At 58.8% G+C, this 21,363-nt stretch overlaps 2 protein-coding genes across 2 annotated transcripts; both read left to right on the top strand.

The window, feature by feature from the left end:
* Window positions 1-1,077: 1,077 nt before the first annotated feature.
* Window positions 1,078-2,862, top strand: EGR4 (early growth response 4). The gene is made up of 2 exons (XM_086612401.1): window positions 1,078-1,216; window positions 1,535-2,862. The coding sequence occupies exons 1-2, from the start codon at window positions 1,078-1,080 to the stop codon at window positions 2,860-2,862; spliced, it is 1,467 nt and encodes a 488-aa protein (XP_086468527.1).
* A 6,080-nt stretch (window positions 2,863-8,942) lies between these two features.
* Window positions 8,943-21,119, top strand: FBXO41 (F-box protein 41). The gene is given in 13 exon segments (XM_086612376.1): window positions 8,943-9,664; window positions 12,848-13,076; window positions 13,409-13,488; window positions 13,598-13,905; window positions 14,029-14,130; window positions 14,133-14,299; window positions 14,682-14,797; window positions 15,054-15,206; window positions 17,284-17,379; window positions 18,405-18,523; window positions 18,749-18,907; window positions 19,897-20,012; window positions 21,057-21,119. Coding segments are annotated over 13 exon segments (2,430 nt in total).
* The last annotated feature ends 244 nt before the right edge of the window (window positions 21,120-21,363 follow it).

Raw genomic sequence — 21,363 nt, 5'->3', positions numbered from 1 at the left:
GGCAAATAAGAGCCTGGGAGATGTAAATCTGGAAGAACAGCAGCCCACGTTGGGAGGGGAGCCAAAGCCCCAGTGCATCACTGCGGCGCAAGGGCCGGATCCGGAGGGGTGCCCAGCATTCTCCGCCCCACCCCCCCCCCCCCCCCGAGCTCCCAGCCATGGGAAAACTGCAGGGGCAAAGCTGAAGGCGGTGGAGAAAAGTGCAGCCTTTTGTGCATATATATAATTATACATATATATATATTTATATCTATAAAGCGCCTATCACCATTCTGTGATAGAAGATAAACATTCTTTGGAACCCCTCTGACGGCGTGCACACGCGTGTGCGCGCACACGGGGGTGGCGGGGTGTGCACACGCGTGTGCAAGGGTGTGTTGATGCAGAAGGTGTGATGGGGGCTGCGGGCAGGATTGGGGGGGTGCGGGGCTGGTGGGGGGATGCTGTGCACACACACAGAGCAGCAGCCGCGGGCCCTGCAGCGATTTGTTAAAAATATCGCGATTATTAGTTAAAAAGAGAGCTGGAACGGGGAAAGAATAAGGAAAAAAAAAAAAAACAGAGGGAGAGAAAAGGGGGAGGGTAGGGGGGGGGAGGGGAGGGAGGGGGCAGCGCGTCACGGGAGAGATTTCCTTATTGGGACTCCCTAGCCTACATCCTGAGTCCATATATGGGCATTTACGTCACGGCAGCCTCACTGGGGACTCCAGAAATGGCTGCGGCGGAAGGGTCGGAGCAGCCCCGCTGCAGCTATAAAGGGGGCGGCGGGGAGGGAGAACCGGGCGTCTGCACGGGCTGCCACTGCTGCCGGCCCCTGCCTGCCCCCCCTCCCCCGGGACCTGCCCCCCCAGCCCACCCCCCCCCCGGGGCACAGCACCCCCCGCACCGCTCCCGGCACCCAGCCCGAGCATCCCCCGCATCGCCCCGAGCATCCTCCGGGCGGTCCCCGGCACCTTCCCCGAGCATCTCTCGGTTCGCTCTGAGCATCCCCCGGCTTGGTCCGGGCACCTCGCAGCATCCCCCCGGTTCGCCCCGAGCATCCCCCCCTCCCCGGCTCCGGTCGTGCCTTTAGCGGAGATGCTCAACGTTATGGATTTCTCCTGCCCGGATCCGCTTTACTCCAAGTACGAGGAGAGCTGCGAAATGAAAACCGGAGACCTGCAGGGCTTGGGGCAACCTGAGCACCAACTTCTGGCAGAGGCCGATTTCCTCGGAGGTAAGGGCAGGGGGGGAGGCGGGCAGGGGTGAGGGACCCCGCTGGGGAGCGATGGCTGCAGCCAGGAATCCGGCATCTTCCCCTCCTCTGCCCTCAGCCCCTGGCTGGGGGTTCAGCAGTCCCCTGCCAGCCCAGGGTGGGGGTCCTGGGGGTCCTGCTGGGGAAGGAGGGAGTGATGCCCAGGGCTCCCTGTGTGGTCCCGGGGACCTCATGGTGACGCAACATCAGCCTCCCGCTGTTCCCCTCTGTCCCGCCCCCCACCACGACCATCCCCGCATCCCTCTGTCCCTCTGACCGCCATCCCCTCTGCGTCCTCAGGTGAGCTGCTGGGCACCCCGGCGAGCAGCGGGGCGGTGGATTACTCCCTCCTGGGCAGCCAGCCCTCTCCTTCGCTCAGCTACACTGGCAGCTTCTTCATCAAGGCAGTACCGGAGCATCCCCAGGACCAGGAATCCCTCTTCAACCTGATGTCAGGGATCCTGGGCATCTCCCCCTTCGCCTCCTCTGAGGGCCACCAAAGGCACCTGGATGCTCTTTACCCCTGCCCCGAGGTGGCTCAGAGCCAGCTGGACCTTTACGCCGCCTGCCAGCCCGAAATGAATGGATCCCCCCAAGCCCCCTTCCCGGAGCAGGGCTACAGCAGTTTCCCCACGGCGGAGGGTGCTCAACCCCTCCAGGCACAACCCACCTTAGGAAACACCTCGCAGTGCTTCTTCCAGCCCAAGCTCCTGGACAACAAGCAGGACATCAAGCTGCCATCTGGTTCCCCGCCCTTGGACAAGTTTAAAGCCTCCTGTGCCCAGTGGGATCCAGTCACTCAGCATCAGGCCTACTTGCCCACCGGCTACCATTCTCCTGAAGCCTTCCCGGCTGCAGAGAGCGACCAGGGGCTGTTCCACCCACCGGGCTCCAAGATGGAGAACGTCTTGTCCATCAGCTGCCAGTCGGAGCTCGGCAGCCTGGCGGAGGATGCTGCCTGCTTCGGCACCCATCTGGGCTTCGGCTGCGAGCCAGAAAACTTCCCAGCCCGTGGGGACTTCGCCGATACCAAGATCCACAACCTCCCTCCTCCATTAATGCCGGAGTTTGACACCTCCTTGACCCAGCCCGAAGTCCTGCCAGGTCTGATGAGCTCTGCCGAGCTCCTCCATCCTCACCCCACACCCTCTGTCCCCCCTACGGACTTTTTGGGCCACCCCACCTCTTCCTCCATCCCTTCCCTGCTGCCCACCAACCCTCCTGCCTTGGCCGAGCCCAAGAAGAAGACTCGCCGGACCAAGTGCTCTTCCAAATGCTTCTGCCCAAAACCCCATGAGAAGGCTTTCGCCTGCCCGGTGGAGAACTGCATCCGGAGCTTCGCCCGCTCCGATGAGCTCAACAGGCACCTCCGCATCCATACGGGCCACAAACCCTTCCAGTGCCGCATCTGCCTGAGGAATTTCAGCCGCAGTGACCACCTCACCACCCACATCCGCACCCACACCGGCGAGAAGCCCTTCTCCTGCGACACCTGCGGCCGCCGCTTCGCCAGGAGCGACGAGAAGAAGCGGCACAGCAAGGTCCACCTGAAGCAGAAAGCCCGGACAGAGGAGAAGCTCAAAGGTTTGGGGTTCTTCTCGGTGGGTCTCTCCTTCGGGACACTGTGAAGCTCCAACCTGAGAGCTGGGAGATGGCGTTTCCCGAAGGTCCCCCGAGCATCTCACGGGAGAGCCGGGGTGGGAACATCCTCCTGGGGTGGCCCCGGAGAAGATGACGGCAGATCGGGCCGTGCCAGGGAGGAGAAGAACATGTGGAAGGCAGAGGCGATGCCGCGGCACCGGACCACATGCTGCCAAGGTGGGACGTGGCAGCTCTGGCCGCCCGCAGCCGTCTCCAAACTGCAGGAACTGAGTCGTTTTTATAGCTCCTATTCCAAGGAGGGGACAGAAAAAAACATGTACAGAAAGAAATCACCACCGAGATGGGGTTTGGGGTTTTTTTGTATCCCCGAACCCACGGACATGCTGCGTTTGTAGCGACCTGGCTGTGATTTCCCCTGCCAGCACTTTACACAACGCTCCCGACCGGTGATTTCCCGGCCGGCACGGTTGAGGGCTGCGGCTGCACCGGACCTTTCTCCCGAAGGAGAGAAATGCCGCTGGGCCCCAGCAACTGGTGCGTAACAGTCCCTTTGAAAAGGTGATGTCCTTATTGTTATTATTTTCCTGTTTGTAAAACAACAACAACAAAAAATCTATCAGGAATATTAGAAGATTGTGTCTATTTTTCTAATTAAAGATTTAAGCTTTCCTGGGGTTGCTCCGTCTTTCCATCCCGCATAGCAGCCGACGCCGGTGGTATTTCTGCTGCGTTTTTGCCCTCCAGCTGCCACGTATCAGGGGGGAAAAGGTGCTTAAACAATTAGCAGAGAGAGAAAAATGACTCGGTGCAGCAGCGACCCTCCTCCCGAGCACCCCCAAATCCCCAGGATGGGGGGCTCATCCTGGGACAAGGGGCTCATTCCAGAGCAAGTGAATTCCCTCTCTGAAAAGGGGGACGTGGCTCTGGGTTTATTCTGGTGGGGCCGAGCCCTGGAGGGATCTGCCCTACTTGGATCTCGAGCCACAGGGTCCATCGCAGGGACACCAAAGCCCAGCCCAGAGCCACCCCACCCTGGGGTGCTGGTGTCCCCTGGGGTGTGGCCCCCTGCGAAGCTGGGGGGGCTGTTTGCTCCCTCCCTTTCAGCATTTTAGACGGCCAGGAGATGCCATCTCCCTTCTCCTGGGACCAGCCGGATGGCTCGAAAGGATATTTTGCAGCCTGGAAGGTGCTGCTGATAGCAGATCCTCCCTCCTCCAGCAGTTAAAAATCAACCGAAATCGTATATTACCCAAAATCTCGTCTTTCTAACAGGAGGTGCTCACTCAGATGGGGCATGCTGGTCATTGGTTTTAATCAATTGGGGAACTGCCTGTGGGAACGGAGCGAGCTGGGAGGCGGGGACAAGGTGGCACGTCTCTGGGTCGGGTCGGGGCTCAGCGATCATCAACGGTGTTCAGGCATTTTGGGGGTTATTGGCCTTTTCTTGCAGAGGGGGAAACTGAGGCAGGGAAGGGGCTCTGAGCACAGGTGTAAATCCGCTCTCTCCAACAGATTTGGTCCCTTCCACCAGCCCTGGAGAGGGGGGATCTGCCCCACAACTGTGGTATGGAGGAGGGAGGTCTTATTTCCCAGGTCCCCTTGTGTCCCCCAGCCCTTTGCCACCATGTGGGCTGGAGCATCCCGGGGTTAAATCCCAGTTAAATCCCAGTTAAATTGTTATCCCAGCAAAATCCACTGCCCGGCACCAAGCTTGCCATGGGGTGAGAGGACCCCATGGCCATGGGGTGGGAAGCTGGGCAGGGGACATGGGGTCCCTGAGGACTACCAGCAGGGATGGAATGGGGCAAGGGGCCAGAAGGAAACCTCGTTGAGGGATAAATCCTAAACGTCCCCTCGGACTCGCCTCTAAGAGCTCACACCTCTGATGGCACCCAAGGGTGCTCGTGCCCCTTGGCTGGGCACCCACTAGCCCCAAGCACTGCTGGCCCCAGCAGCCCAACCGTCCCACGTGCGTGAGAGCCTGATCCCAAGCGAGGACCAATCCGTGGGATGCAGATGACCCCAGGCCTCAGGAAAAACCCTTTCTCTTGAAGGACACCCCACATATTGTCCGTAAGGACCTCAGCACCCAGGTTTCCTTCAGGAAGAGGAGTCTTCTGGGCACCTCTCCATGAAACATCAGCTCCTGCTGGGCAATAAACAGCCCTGCTTCCCGCCGTGCCGCTGGCCATGCATGATTTATTAATACTCCTCCGAAAGTGCGTCTCTTATTGACGCTGGGTCTGGAAGCTCTGCGAAGGCACCGGGGCTCAAGCCTTCACCCTCTGCTCCCCGGGCCGGTGCTGCCGAGGGAGGGTGGGAGGGAGGAGGCCACCCATCACGGCAGCTGGGTGCAGCTGTTTCTGCGGTGGGTTGGGACTGAGCACATGTGATTGTGTTTTTAGGAGAGGAGGAGCAGTTGCACCCCGAAACCTGAGGCTGCTCAGGGGTGAGGACAACCATCCGTCCCAGGGTGGCAGCATCCCTGTCCCAAAGCTGCAGTCTTCCCCGTGTCCACATCAGCGATGAGAAAATGCGTCAGTGCTGGATGTTGTTGGCACTGGGGACCAAGCTGAGGTGCTCAGGGCTGGGTCAAGACCAAGCCAGGGATTAAGCCAGAGTGATCCAGGATCAGATCAGAACCAAGGCAGGGACCAAGCTGAGGTGCTCAGGGGATGGTTCAGGACCAAGCTGAGGAACAAGCCAGGGTGCTCGGGGACTCCAAGCCAGGAATTAAGCCAGGGTGATGGGTGATTGGATCAGGACCAAGCTGGAGACTAAGCTGAGGTGTTCAGGGACCAGATCAGGACCAAGCCAGGGAGCAATCCAGGGTGCTCAGGGACTAGCTGGAGACCAAGTCAGGGACCAAGCCAGGATGCTCAGGGACCAGAACAGGACCAAGCTGGGGTGCTCAGGGACTGGATCAGGACCAAGCCAGAGACCTTGCAACTGTTGGTCTAGCCTGGGATGGGGAATGAGCAACGCAGGTGCCCAGGCTCTGCCACACCTCCCACACCTGCTGCCCCCCTCCTTGGGGGGGATGGTCTGGGGTGATCCCAGGCAGGAGGATCCCAGGGGCTCCACTGCTGGGGCCAAGGGTGGGCTCGGGGAGGCAGGGGAGATGCAGGATGAGGCCGGTGGCTGCCGCATGGCAGCCAGGCCCGGCGGAGGGCCCGCGGTGTTCGTGGGGAGACAGGCAGAGGGAGCTGCGAGGGAGGAGAGCGGAGAGAAACAGTCCGGGCTCAGGCTGCAAAGGAGAAGGAGGAGGAGGCTGCGAGCGTTCGCCCTCCCTTCCTCCATCCCTCCGTCCCTCCATCATTCCACCCTCCATCCCTCGCCCCTGCCTTCGCCCAGCTCCCCCTGAAGCCGCCCCTGGGGTGCCCAGCAGCCTTCGCCCTCGCCCCACCCCCCCCGGGGCCTTCGGCCTCTGCCCCCTTCCTCCTTCCTCCTCCTTCTCCTCCTCCTCCTCCCTCAAGCCACCACCCTCCCTCCTTCCCCGAGGCCTGGCTGGCACGGAGGTACCGGCCGCAGGGAGCCGGCTGCTTCCCGCCGCTCCTGCCTCCTCCCCGGGCTGCGCATCCCCCCTGCCCGGCATCCCCCCCCCCCCCCGACAAAGCCCTCAGCCGCTCAGCAGCCGCCTCCTTTTGTGCACCGGAGCGGGTGTGCGTGTTCCGTCCCCCCCCCGCCCCCGCTCCCACCCTCCGTACCCCCTCCCGGACTCGCTCCGCTCGGCCGGGGAGGCGGGAGAGATGCTGCCCTCGCCGGAGGTGCCCAGCGCCGGAGCTCGGCGGCGAGAAGCAGGTACGGGGGGATGCAGGATGCTGAGCTGGGACGAGGGGGGCTTGTCCCCAGGGTGCCCCTCGCCCAGGGTCCCCGGGGAACGGGGAGGGGGGGACAACAAAAGCCACTGCCTGGAGGTGGGGGACCCGCCGCTCCTTGCTCCGGGTGTTGGGGATGCTCAAAGGAACCCCGGCTTTTCGTGCCCACCTCCCGCAAGCCCCCCCACCCCGAGCTTCACCCCTCGCCCCCCGCCGTGCCCCCACCCCCTGCTCCTTCCCACCCCGCTGCCGCTGCAGCCTCAGCCGGGGGGGGCCGGGGAGCAGCGGGCACAAGGCACCGGCAGCATCCGCCACCCCGGCAGCAACCGCCACCGCCGCCCCTCCTCTCCATTCCCCCCTTTCCCTTCTCAACCAGGCACTGGAGCTGCTGGTAAATTAATTATTTTTATTATTAATTTTTATTTTTATCTTTTTTTTGGAGATGGAGGGAGGGGGGGACGGAAAAACCGTGGAACAATGCAAAGAAAGGATCCATGATGAATCGCAGGTAGCAGCCCCGGGATGGATTTCTCCTGCTGCTGCAAAATCTCCCGGCAGCCGGGAGCGTTTTCCAGCTCCCCATGTCTCTGGGCTTTATCAGCCGTGGTCATGACTCCGCTAATAATTTCCTTAAATCCTGATCGTTGCTGGGGGGATTGGGAGAAAGGAGAGGTTTTTGTGGTCAGGGTAGGACCTGTCCAGGGCACGAATAAGCGATGTGGGCAACCAGACCCACCTGGGCCAGATCCTGCCTATGGCTTCTGGCTGGGAAATACAGACCGAGGCTGATCAGACGCCCCGGGAGACGCGGGCAGGAATCCAGGCCTGAGATATTGGTGACACGATGCTGTGGCTCCATCCTCACGATGGAAAAGCGCTTTCTCATCCCATCGGCATCAACCGAAGTTGCCGGCGGTGCTTTGTGTTCGCCGGGTTTCGGCTGCATGGGAGCTAGTGGTCGCCCAGGCGGGGTTGACATGCCAGGGTACATTTTGTAATGACCCAAAACACAGCTCCAGAAATCCTCCCACCACATCTTGGTTTTATTTATGTTTTTTAGCATGGATTTCCTGCCATTAACTGATTTTTCCTGAAAAATGGTTTCCCAAACCTCGTGGCCCGGTTGTGCCCTCCGAGGGGACACGGAGCCGTCGGGGATGCTGCCCTGGGGACGAGCACGGCTGGAGGGATCGATGGCCATTTAGTGCTTGCCAAGGGTGGCGGTTGTGGGGTGCAGGGGAGCTTGGGAGGGTTTTAGGGTGATGAGATGAGCCCTTTGTGGGATATTGCAGAAGGATGATCCCACCCATTGATGCCCTGGGTGCTTTGGGGTGAAAGTGTTGCAGCCGTGCACCCAATGTGTGCTCGTGCCTCCCAGGCTGGAGGAGACCACCGTGATCTCCCAGGCTGGATTTTTTCTGGCTTATCGCATTTCACAAGGGTGGGGTTTCCCCCCCACCCCCCACACCTTGGAGGATTTTGTGAGCAGGAGATAAACCAGGTCCCCACGGGGACCCTCACTTGCACAGGCATGGGAAGCCACCTCTGCATCGGACAGTGTGGAGGTCCCATGGCCCTGGAGGGGATCATTGATGAGGTAACTCTTGGAGATGAATCCTGCTGTGAGGCTGCATGGATTGATCTAGTAGGAGTGGGTCACTCTTTGCTTGGAGAAGGTGGCTCCCAGCAACTCGAGGTGCTCCTGGGGCCTGGAGACCTCTGATGCTGCAGGGGCTTATTTTGTGGTGGGTGGGCAAGAAAGCACATGGGTCACCCCTCCATGGCAAGCTCAGGGCAGATGGAGAGAGATTTCCCAAGGGTTGTCCACCTTCCTGGTGGCTGCGCTCCTCCCAAATAGTTGTGAACCTTCCCAAGGGGTGGGGGACCTTCTCAATGATTATGGAACTTCCCAAAGGCTGTGGAGCTTCCCAAGGGTTGTGCACATTCCCAAGGACTGTGCATGAGTGGGAGGAACACAGGAGGCTAGGATGGAGGCAGAGAGGGGACCAAGAAGAAGGACCAAGGAGAGACTTCTGGGGACCCACCATCCTTGTATCACTAACCCCGCCTCTCTCTTCCAGCGCTTGGCACCAGCCGATGCTGACACACCCCCCAGAACTGCTGGACCCCCTGCTTCCATCCTAGGGCTCTCACCCCACCATGCCCCAGCGGAGCCGCAGCCCCACCGCCCGGGGCTCCCTGCCCCATCCCGCATGCCACCACTCCATCCATCCCGCGCCATGAGCAGGGCTGTGCGGTTCCCCTGCGTCGGGGCACGTAGCTGAGGGATGGCCTCGCTGGACCTGCCCTACCGGTGTCCGCGGTGCGGGGAGCACAAGCGCTTCCGCAGCCTCTCCTCGCTGCGGGCGCACCTGGAGTACAACCACACCTATGAGACCCTCTACGTCCTCTCCAAGACCAACAGCATCTGCGATGCCGCCGTCTTCCCCTTGGCCGCTGACGGGGCCCTGCTGACACCTGCTGCCCGGCGGGACTATTTTGAGAGCACTTCCTTCCAAGGCAAGGACCAGCGCTTCTCCTGCGACCTCGTCCCCGCCGAGGAGCTGGAGCCGGCCCCGTCCTCCTCCCCCTCGCCCCGCTATGTCCACGAGATCGAGATCCCGCTGACGGAGATCTTCACCCGGGGTAAAGCTGTGGCGCCGGCCCCTGCGCCACCGGCCACGATGGACACTGCCTACGAGGAAGGCTTGGCCCGCCTGAAGATCCGTGCCTTTGAGAAGCTGGAGGTGGACAAGCGGCTGGAGAAGCTGACGGAGGAGGTGGAGCAGAAGATCGCTTCGCAGGTGGGCCGGCTCCAGGTTGAGCTGGACCGCAAGAGCTCGGAGCTGGAGAAGGCCAAACAGGAGAGCCTGCGGCTCAGCCGGGAGAAGCAGGAGCTGGAGGACCGGGCATCTGAACTGTCTCGCCAGGTGGACGTCAGCGTGGAGATGCTGGCCTCCCTCAAGCAGGACCTGGTGCAGAAGGAGCAGGAGCTCACTCGCAAGCAACAGTGAGTCCTTTGCCCCCTCTCCCAGCTGCAGGGTGGGGGGAGATCAGTCCCTGGTGGGCAGCCCTGAGGAGCCCAACACTATCACCAAACCCTGAGACCAAGTGCTAGGGTGCAATCCCCTTGGCAATGCCCATTAGCATCATCTCTCATCAGGTTTTGCATCTTCTCCCACACAGACAGTGCCCGCGTAGACCTGAGCCTCTCCATGTCTGTGACCAAGATGAGTGATGTCATGCCAGACTTTGTCCCAGAGCCACCAGTGTCCACAGGACATAGCCAGGCTGGGGATGCGCATGACCATCCTGCTGTCCTGCCAAGGAACATGGTGTTGGCCATGTTGCTGCAGCCTATCTCTAGTACCAAAGGGTGTCCCCTCAAAACCAGAGCTGGGTCATCCCCTCTGGCTCCACAGCTGGAGCATCCAGTGCTGTACAACCTCAGCAGTCCCATCAACATGTCCCATGGTCATAAACATGAGAGGGGCCACCTCGGCCATGCCTAATTCAGGATTTTTCTCACAGAAGGTGGGTAGAACAGCCCAAGCAGTGTGATCTCCACTTCCTGTTAGGACCATGGCACTGTCATCCTCATTTTTCATCCCACATTCCCCACCCAGTGCCCCCTTCCCACCCCAGCGCTGCTCCTGACTTTCCCTCCAGTCAAGCGTTGGGTCATTTTGCCCATCAGTGTTGCTCAAGCAAACTAGACCTTGTTCCTCAGAAGTTTCGCAGCAAAGCTGGAGGCCACCACGGGGTCCCAAAAGTCAGTGAGGAGCAGGGGAGTCAGGGACAGTCATGGTTTTTCTGGGCTGGGAGGACTGGTAGGCTTCCTCAAGGACTTGTCTTGATCCCCACCATCGTCAGCATGTTCATTAATGACTTCGACTCCAAAATAGCAACTGCAGCTCAGAAATCCTGCAGTTCACAGGATTTACTGGTGGTGGGGATGGTCCTGGGCTGAGGAGTGGGATGACGCTGGGGCTGCATAAGGGCAACACCTCTTGGTTTGGATGCATGTGCATGGGACAGGCAATGGGGAGGTTTGGGGGCTGCCTCGTGGTGTTGTCCAGGGATATCTTGGAGGTGCGTGGTGGCAGGAGGAGGGCCAAGAGGGTGGACAGCTCTGGAGCAGGGCCTGGAGAGATGTGAGGGAGTGCAGACAGAGGGTCACCAATGGGTCAAATGCATCTTGTTTGGTCCATGGTGGAGCCTGGACACTGTTACCACCTGAGAACATGGTTTTATGTCCCAAAACTACCTACTGGAATTCCCTTTCCTTAGAGAAACCCTCCTGCTCCTTGACTGTCCCCATCAGTCCCCAGACTCCTCCACCTAGAGCAACAAAATCACGTGCCAGGTTGCAGACAGAGCATGGGAAGAGCTGACGAAAAGAGATCGGGTTTTCCTTGATGGTGGGAAATCATCGGAAATCATTTTAATCAGCAAAGCGAGTTTCACCCTTCCCCAAGAACAAAACATTGCCCGGGACATTTCCCAGCCCTGCCACCTCCGAAGCACCACGAGGCCGTTGTCCCTATGGGAGGCTTTTTGCTCCTGGGCTCCATTTGCTTTGCTGGGGGTGTTTTTTCCGCCTGGTCCATGGGAATGAGCGATGCAGGTGATAACCATCAGCATCACCTTACACCTGCAGTGCCAGCACCCCATTTGCCTTCCAAATCTCCAGGGCCTCCTCGCCCCGAGCCTTCCCAAATCATTACCAGGGAGCTCCCAGGCTCACCCTGCAAATGGGAGGTTGGGGGACAATTAATTGGTAATTAAATGGCAATTAATAACCAGCAATGGGAATTATGTCACTAAGGGCTGCCCCCTCCTTTTCCTTCATGCTCCGGTGCAGACTGGTGCAACTGGGTGTGCACGGTTGGGTGTGCACGGTTGGGTGTGCATGGGTGGGTATGTGCATGGTTAGGTGTGCACAGTCGGGTATGCACAGGCAAGTGGGCAAGGTTGGCTGTGCATGGTTGGGTGTGCGCGGTCAGGTGTGCACAGTTAGATGTGCATGGTTGGGTGGGTATGGTCAGGTGCGCATGGTCAGGTGAGCACAGTCGGATGTGCATTGTCGGGTGTGCACAGTCAGGCGTGCAGGGTTGAGTATGCATGGTTGAGTGTGCATGGTCAAGTGTGCACAGTCAGGTGTGCACAGTCGAGTGTGCATGGTTGGGTGTACATGGTTGGGTGTGCACAGTTGGGTGTGCACAGTCAAGTGTGCATGTTCGGGTGTGCACAGTCGGGTGTACATGGCTGGGTGTGTGCAGTTGGGTGTGCGCAGTCAGGTGTACATGGTCAGGTGTGCACAGTTGGGTGTGCACAGTCAGGTGTGCACAAGACAGACGGTCAGAGGTGTATTTGTGCGTCCGTGGGGGCTCATGGATGCTGTGTGAAGGTGTGAGAGCAGTTGTGCACACGTGTGTGTGTGCCATCGACCGTGCGGGTGTGATTGGTGCTGTGTGTGCACGTGCCCAACTGTACATATGTCTGGGGGTGTGTGCGCACGTGTGAGCCTGCCCGTGGTTTTGGGCAGCGGATGGAGTCGCCGGGGGTGAGCGTGCTCGTGTTTTTTGAGAAGTGGATGGAGTTGGCAGGGGTGAGCGTGCCCATGTTTTTGGGCAGCAGATGAGGTCAGCAGGGGTGAACACGCCCATGTTTTTGGGCAGCAGATGAAGTCAGTGGGGGTGAGCATGCCTGTGTTTTTGGGCAGCAGATGAGGTCGGCGGGCGTAAGTGTGCCCGTGTTTTTTGGGAAGTGGATGGAGTCGGCAGGGGTGAGCGCGCCCGTGTTTTTGGGCAGCAGATGAGGTCGGCATGTGAGGTCTGCATGGCGGGAGCATCTCTTGGTCCCTGCTCTGCCTCAAACCATGCCCAGGAGCCTCCTGGTCTGGCATGGAACACCCCGGAGGTGTTCAAGGCCAAGTTGGTTGAGGCTTTGAGCAACCTGATCTAGTGGAAGGTGTCCCTGCCCATGGCAGGGGGGTTGGAACTAGATGATCTTGAAGGTCCCTTCCAACCCAAACCATTCTATGAAATTAGGCTGATGATGGAACGGTCCAGATGTGCACAAACATGCTTTACCTTGACCTCCCAATCCAGCACACAGACAGGGATGGAGACACTTAACAGGAACGGGAGGGAAAGGACTAAGGTGTTCACCCGCTGGTCTCTCCACGCAGGGAGGTGCTGCAGATCGACCAGTTCCTGAAGGAGACGGCCGCCCGTGAAGCCAATGCCAAGGTCCGCCTCCAGCACTTCATCGAGGAGCTGCTGGACCGGGCGGACCGGGCCGAGAAGCAGCTTCAGATCATCAGCAGCAGCTGCGGCACCACCCCGAATGGCAGCCTGGGACGCTGCGGCACGCCGGGGGCCAAGGCCATCGGCCGAGGGCCACCTGCACGGGCACAGGCACGAGCACCCCAGTGGCTTCGGGCATGCACCTTCTCTGATGGCTGCCAAGGGTTGAGAGGGGAGGTGTGGGGGCCCCCATCTCGTTCCCATGGGGAAACAGATGATCCTGGGTGGGGGGATCCCAAAGAGAAGTTGCTTCTCAGTGGGTCTGTGTGTCCATGGCGAGTGTGGGGAAGGTGCTGGGGTGATGCTGGAGATGCTATTATGCATCCCGCTTGGGTATGGCCTCACCGCACAGCGTGGCTGGCACCGGGTGTGTTATTGGGGTTGTCTCCCTTGGAATTTTGGGGGTTCGCCACGTTGGCTCCTCTTGTCCCGTCTCCCCGCAGAGAGATCGGCACCCAGGGCCGGGGGTGGCCGTGCATGGTCCTTATGGAGTGTCCAACCAGCGCTCCTCCTCCAGCACCGGGTGAGTCCCTTATCCGTGCTGCCTGTTGGGGATTTTAACGGAACGCTCATTTTTTGGCGGGCAAGGGGCTGCTGGGAAGCGCTGAGGTGGAGCATCCCTGTCCCCCCAGGGCCTCGAGCCGGGCCAAAGCCGTGTCACAGAGCTCGGGCTGCTACGACAGCGACAGCGCGGAGCCATGCCCCACCGACGACACCACCGACGGGCATCCCTCCGCGGCGCGGGATGGTGCCCGGGGCTCGGGGCTGCGCCGGCAGGCCATCCAAAACTGGCACCGCCGGCCCTACCGCAACAGCACCGAGGGCGAGGAAGGCGACGTCTCCGACGTGGGCTCCCGCACCACCGAGTCGGAGGCTGAGGGCTGGGAGCCCGATGCAGCCGGGTCCGCCTCATCCCGACCCGCCGGCAGCTGCCGGCTGACGGGTGAGACCACACTGGGCTCTTCTGGTGGGGTGGGAGGACAGGGAGGCTGGAAGGTGGAGGACGCGGATGGCTCCTTGGCTCTGCCAGGAACATCCCTTCACCACCATCCTCCCTGGCCACCGGTGCCCACTGATGCCGGGTGTCCCACAGCCAGGACCGAGGGGGCCGGGGGCAAGGCGGGCCGGCTGGAGAGGGGCAGCCCGGGCCACTCCAGCGAGGTGATCAGCCCGAGATCCTCAAGATGCGAGCGGCTCTCTTCTGCATCTTTACCTACCTGGACACCAAGACCCTGCTGCGGGCGGCCGAGGTGTGCAAGGACTGGAAGTTCGTGGCCCGGCACCCAGCCGTGTGGACACGGGTGCTGCTGGAGAATGCCAGGGTGTCCTCCAAGGTACCGGGGATGGGGAGGGGGATGGCACCTTCTGGAGTGAGACCTTTCTTCCAGAAAGATGAAGCTGTGCAAGCATCTTGCTTGCGTTGATTGTCCTGCTGCTGTGGTCATGGGAAAGTGGGTGTGTTGCACATGCTTGTGGGCACAAGCTCACATGTGCACATGTTTTCACGTGTTTTCGTGATCGCACTCATGATTTTGCTACACGCATCCTTGCGTGACCTCGTATGTGCATTTTCACATATTCATGGCATGTGTGCGCATGCAGAAATGCTTGTGTGTGCATGTGTGTGCACAGATCTGCCCAAAGATGGCCAAGGATGGGTGGCGTGGGGAATGCTGAGGGTGTCTCCCTCGATGATGGCCACCCCTGTTCCCCCAGTTCCTCGCCATGCTGTCACAGTGGTGCACCCAGATGCACTCCCTCACCCTCCAAAACCTCAAGCCACGACAGCGAGGGAAGAAGGAGAGCAAGGAGGACTACATGAAGAGCACGCGGTGAGTCCCCGCGTCCTGGACACCCTCCTCCCACAGCCGGAGCTGCTGGTCCTCAGGGATGATGATGTTCCATGAACCCCAATGTCCCGTTCCCACTGACGGACATTCATCACACATCAGCTCCTGCTGTGGGTTTTGGGCATCCTGGAGCCACAGATCCCAATGGGACATGTCACCCTCCTGCGGTGGCATCGGGGTGGCCATGGGGAGTGTGAGCACGGGCACCCATGCCTTACCCTGCCTCCATCCCTGGTAGGGGCTGCCTGGAAGCTGGGCTGGAGTCCCTGCTGAAGGCAACGGGCAGCAACCTGCTCATCCTCCGCATCTCGCACTGCCCCAACGTGCTGACGGACCGCTCGCTCTGGCTGGCCAGCTGCTACTGCCGGGCCCTGCAGGCTGTCACCTACCGGTAAGGATGGCCACCGGCAACCCCTTCCCCCCTTGCAGGGGACCATGTGGTTCCCTGACTGGGACAAGGCTGGGAACACCCATGGGTTGTGCTGGGGCTCCTCTGATGCGCATCCCTGTTACCGGTCAGAACGCAGCCCGTCTGGCCGGGTGCGAAGGACCCACCTTTCCATGTCCCCAGCCCAGCGGCAGCCCCAGTGTCCAGTGTCCCCAGTGCAAGCTGCCCTTGCAACTCTCGTCCTCTTCTGGCATGTTCCCATGCAGATGTTTCACTTCCAGCTCCATTCCCACCATCCTGTTACTGATCTCGCCCCAGCTGCAGCCGTGACCAGGGTCTTGGTATGGGGACGTTGCTTTATGTTAAAGAAGGGTTAAGAAGACGTGCACCAGCACTGGGGCCGAGTGAGGTCCCACCTGACTGTCACCCACTGACGAAGACTTCTAACAGGGAGAAGAGACCTCGAGGTCCCTCTGCCCTGTGAGGGAGGAATAGCTCTGACACAGGATTGCTAAAACCTAATTTGGAGACCTTGCCTGAGGTCAAGGACACAAGGCCCATGATGGTGTAGGTCCTAGAGGAGGTCACTGATTGCTCCTTGGTCTTGACCACTTTCCGAAGAGGCTCTGCCTCCCATGGAGACAGGATAAAGCTTTCCTGCGCCCTAATGGAGGATGATCCTTGCGCCACTGTACCCTGCAGACGACCACTTCAGCCTCTGCATCCATTCGCCTGCAGCCAAAGGGTGTCCTCATCTAGCCCATGATGGAGAGTCCTTCAGGTGGGAAAGCACACCCAGCCAGCTTCTCCCTGTTGAACCAAACAATCTCAAACACGGCGCTGATCTGGGGATCCCACACTGTGAGGCAGCCCAATGCTGATGGGTTTAACCCAAAGACGCCTCCATCGGCCCTTCCAAGGGCATTAGAGCAAGCCCAAGCGCTCCTGACACATTGCTAACCTGTGACTCTGACTCACGGTCTAATTAACCCGCCGCGCTCGCAGGGGACTCTTGGCAGGCTTCTTCAGTGGAGGCATGTGAAACACTCAAGATAACACCCATCACTTATTTTTAGGCTCGCCTGAAGTTTCGAAGTAGGTCATTTCGAGTTAGGAAGTGCAGCCTCAGTCTTTGGGAAGCAGCCTGGTGCGGTGAAATGGCCAGGAGCCTCTGTTTGGGCTGGTGGCACCAGGATGACGCTCTCTGACATCTCTCCTCCATTGACTTGTAGCTGGGACCCAACAGCATCAGTGAAAGCTCTTCTGAGCCAGTGGCACAAATGCCGGGTGGGCGGGCAGCATGGCTGCATCTGATCAATGCTGCAATTCATGGTAAACCTCCACCTCCACCATGCCCCTGCACGAATCCAGCGTCATCCCACAAGATCTGTTTTGATACCTCCAAAAAGACCAAGGAGAAGCCCGCAGCAAACCTCTGCAGCAACATTTGGCCAACAGACACCTACAGGTGTGGGAGCACAACTGCAGAGCTGGTACAGGGACCGTGGAGGAGCCGCTTCCCTTGGCTGGAACTTACCGCCCATCAGCCGAAACATCTTTACTGCCTCCTGACACCTTCGCCATCCAGGCTGGGCAGGTGGCGAGCAAAACCAACCCAACGGGATCTTCAGGGACGTTATATTTGCTCTGCGAGGGTACACAGCCTGGCAGTCTCAGTTCCATCACTTGCCACCTTTGCATCTGGAAGACTTCTGCCTTCACCTTCAACTTCACTTTCAACCATCAACCTCACCCGCAACTATCAACCTCACCTTCAGCCTTTCCCTTCAGTCTTACCTCATCTTCAATCACACCTTCAGCCTCACCTTCAACCCCACCTTCTTCCTTTTTTCTTGACATTGCACATCAGTAGGCACAATTCCAGATAGAAATGCCTTCGGCCTTCCTGCATGGGTTGGTGTTGGGACTGTCTGGTTCATGGGCAGATCACGGGTTACAAATAATGACCAGATTTGTACCTCCAGGCACAGGGAGATGTAGCAACATGGAGGCTTCAGACAGCCCCCGCGGCAACATCACTGCCAGTGGGGGCCACCATGTGTCCTCTTTGTTGTTCCAGGAGCTCTACAGATCCCGTGGGTCATGAAGTCATCTGGGCCCTTGGAGCAGGTTGCAGGGACATCATCTCCCTCCAAGTCGCACCTCTGCACCCATGGTAAGAATCATGTTAGGCGAAGGTCAAGTTGAGTGTGAGGCGCGTCACCGGGCTGGAAAGAAATTGCATGCCCGATTCAGATGTGCTTAGGGGGTGCAGTCCTTGTGGGATGAGCAACAATCCTGGAGGCCAGTTTGTGGGACCAGGAGCTCAGCTCCATCCCTCCCTGAGAAGGCTGGGAGCTGTTTGGTGTAGGCATCTCCCTGCCAAGCTGGGAACATTTCCTAGGAGGCTGCTAACACCAGAGATGAAAGGGGAGCTGTGATGGGTCTGGTAGGCAACACTGAACATTAAACACATGTCTGAGCACCTTAATGCTCCTTTAACAGCATCCCTGAAGGGCCTGGATGTTTTTAGAAGGGTGTTGAGTTGCTGCTTAGGGGGACAACTGCAGTCGTCCTCACTTTGGAAAAGCATTTTGGAATCGTGAAGACTCTGGCGGTTCCCCACCCTGCAGCATCTGGGTGCTCAGGAGTTCACGGCTCTCAGAGCAGGTCACAGGGCTCCGTGCCACAGGGCTGCCTCCTGGGCAGCTCTTCTTGTCTTGGGAGGTTTGTTGCAATGTCATGTCCCCCATCAGCCTGGACTGAGGTGTACAGAGAGGGATGTCTCTTAGCAGGAGAAGCTGGAAGTCAAGTCCCTGACGGCTTATTTCTTCCCCGGGGGAAACACCACATGGCATGTAGGCTTCTCCACCCAAGGTAGAGGTCCCGGCTTCCACTACTGGTTTGATCACTGCAAGCAGTGGAGTTCAGGGCCTGATTCAGATCTCCAAAGGTGGAGGGTTGTGGACAGAGGGACTCCACTGGTAGCAAGGACCTGCCCTGTCCTGGTTGCAGAACAGCCCAGGGTGGTTGCTCAGATGGAGACATCTGCTCTGGAGACAGGTCCTTATGGTGTGGCAATCCCCGGGTTGGTGGGGTGGGAGAGGTCCCAATCCCACACCTCTTGCCGGCGTGCTCGGGACGGGGGAAGGTGAGCTTTTCTGCCAGCCCTCCCCAGCTCTTTCTTCTTCATCTCCCCAGCCAGCAGCCAACACGTTTCAGCAACCGCTGCCTTCAGATGATCGGCCGGTGCTGGCCGCACCTGCGCGCGCTGGGCATTGGAGGGGCAGGCTGCGGCGTCCAGGGACTGGCCTCCTTAGGTAGGCAGCTCTCCTCTGATGGGACAAGGAGATGGGGATCTTGCTGGAGGTAGGGTATATCCCCTAGGAGATGCTTCATGAGGATCTCAATGGAAAAGCCCACCCCAAGGAGCACGGGTGCACCCTGCCCCTCATTGATGCCACCCGTCCCTCCTACCACCCCATTCCCACTGGCTGTCCTCATCCCTTCCCCGTGGGACGCTGACAGGTGCTCTGTCCTTCCAGCCCGAAACTGCATGCGGCTTCAGGTCCTGGAGCTGGACCATGTGGCGGAGATCAACCAGGAGGTTGCGGCGGAGATGTGTCGAGAGGGGCTGAAGGGGCTGGAGATGCTAGTGCTGACCTCCACGCCGGTCACCCCCAAAGCCCTGCTGCACTTCAACAGTGAGTAGCCATGCCAGGGAGGAGTGCATAGCATCATCCATTGACCAAAAGGCCACCAGATATCCAGATCCATGAGCCAGACTCCCATCTTCCAGCCCCACCCACTGGCGACCACTACCAACACTGGAAGGTACTAGGAGCTCCATGGTGGAAGGTTTTTAAGAGGGGACTCAACAGCCCCACACCAAGAATGGGTTAAGATGAGTTGGTGTTGCCCTGGGCCATAGGGAGGATGGAGACACTCCCTCCATGCTCCTCTCATCGTAATCAAGGCTTCAGTGTCTGTGGCACACCTGAGGTTCACCCTGGTGTGTCTGAGTTTGAAATCACACCATTTACTGAAGCCATTTGCCAGGACGGGAGCTCTTAGGGAAAAGAGGTCTGCAGCTGGCAGGAGAGTTTGTTGAAGGTGCCGTTCCTGGTGGTCATGGCACATGCAACTGTGGTTGGACTTGCTGGGAACCCTCCCCTCTGGGTGGAAGGGTAAGGGTTTCCCAAAGAAATAGTAGCACTGCTGATCTGGGATAGGACAATCAGGGACCATCTCGTAAACCACCGTTCTCCCTACAGAGGTCTTGGTCACCAAAAGCAGGTCTCCTCCATCTTCAGGAATGAGGTTTCCCTAAATGCATAAGACCTTGAGGAGCACTGAGTGGGTTTTGGGGTCCATCCTGGCTGCAAGGAGGGTATCTCCCCACCAAATATGGTGAGGCCAGGCAATATCTGCATGCAAACCTCATGAAGTTCAACAAGGCCAGGTGCAAGGTCCTGCACATGGGACAGGGCCATCCCAAGCACGAGTACAGACTGGGCGGCGAATGGATTGAGAGCAGCCCTGAGGAGAAGGTGCTGGTTGAAGAGAAGCTCAACATGAGCCGGCAACGCGCGCTGGTAGCTCAGAAAGCCAACCATATCTTGGAACCAGATGATCCTGAAGGTCCTTTCCAACCCAAATCATTCTATGATTCTGTGATTCTCTCTGCCCCCAGGTGTGTGTCGAAACCTGAAGTCCATCGTCGTGCAGGTGGGCATTGTGGACTACTTCAAGGAGCCCCACAGCCCTGAAGCCAAGAAGATGTTTGAAGAAATGGTGAACAAACTCCAGGTAAAGGATGCTGTTTCCAGGTTACCCATATGTCACCAGTCTCATGTCCCCATGGGGCCTGAGGACAAATTCTTGCCGACCACTGAATTTCCTCAGTAGAGAACATTTTAGCTCACTAGGGACATCCTGAAGGCTCACTGCCCTGACATGCCCCAAACGCTGAAACAAGACCTAACGTGCTGAGATTTCTTTCCATTGCTTTAACCAGGACTGCTTCTCCGTGGGTCTTGTCCTCAGGGGCAGAAAAGGGCTGTTGTCTCCTTTGCTGGGCCACTTGCTTGCCAAACACTGAGAGATTAAAAATCCACTCATGAAAGCAGAAATAGAGTTAATTTTAGTTAGGCTGAGTTGCAGACCTTGATTCACTTGAGATGCTCAACAGGGCTTGGGCTGTCCTTGATCTGCTCAATGTCTCCAAGGCAGACATCTCCATCCATGTCCAAGGGGAAAAATAGGTGTCTCCATTTCACTTTGTCCTCTGCTTGACTTCATTCTGCAGCAGGTCAGGGTCCCATGGGGACATAAGGTGAAACTCCCACGAGATGCAAAGCAGGACTTGGGGAGCGGAGGCCACCAGAACAGTCAGATGGGGTCAGATGGCTCATGAGGTTTCAGCTCCACTGCCAATCCTGGCATGGGGACGACAGTGGGCAGCACGACAGACCTACATCCACCCCCAGGTTGGGGTTCACTTCACTGGAGAGAAGAGCCATTTCAGAAGAGCTTTCCTTGCGCGGCCACCCACCGCCGCACTTTGCAAATCCCACCTGCCCCTGCATGTTGAGGTCATCTGCCCCAAACTACTACTGTCCTCTGGAAACGGCGTTAGAACCAAGCAGAAACCAAATCCAGAGCCAACTTCAAGGGCATGGGATTAAGGAGCGCGTAACCAGTCCTGCAAGGGATGCGGCGGCGGGGATGGGACCAGGGTGGACCCCTTCCCATGGTGGGGACTCGAGATGTCCTCTCCTCACTCTTGCTCAACCTGTGGGGCAGCAAGACTGCCACGTCCTGCACCAACCACGCTCTTTGCTCCTCTTCCAGGCCCTGAGGAAGAGACCCGGCTTCTCCAAGATTTTACACATCAAAGTGGAAGGAGGCTGTTAGACCTTCAGGGAACCACAAAGCACATTCCTTCCTCTGCCCGGCAAGAGCCAGAGGCCCGGTGAAACCAAACCCACCATCCACCGCTCATCCGATGCCGGACCTGGAGCACAGAGACACTGGTCCATGCACAAAAAAAAAACCCCACAAAATCCCAAACTCTTGCAGGCCTTAGTGACTGGCAGCCGATGCTCGTCCCCGGGGCCAGCTCGCGGGCGAGAAGGTGCTACTTAAGGATATTTTCCAG

This window comes from Tauraco erythrolophus, chromosome 5 (assembly GCF_009769465.1).
Source record: "Tauraco erythrolophus isolate bTauEry1 chromosome 5, bTauEry1.pri, whole genome shotgun sequence".
Classification (NCBI taxonomy): domain Eukaryota; kingdom Metazoa; phylum Chordata; class Aves; order Musophagiformes; family Musophagidae; genus Tauraco; species Tauraco erythrolophus.
This window is presented reverse-complemented; position numbering and strand designations above follow the sequence as displayed.

Excerpts from the sequence above, each read along its gene's own strand:
- EGR4 (XM_086612401.1), top strand. The coding sequence starts at position 1,078 with ATGCTCAACGTTATGGATTTCTCCTGCCCGGATCCGCTTTACTCCAAG. Across the intron at positions 1,217-1,534 it reads AGAGGCCGATTTCCTCGGAG|GTGAGCTGCTGGGCACCCCG; the intron begins GTAAGGGCAGGG and ends CTGCGTCCTCAG.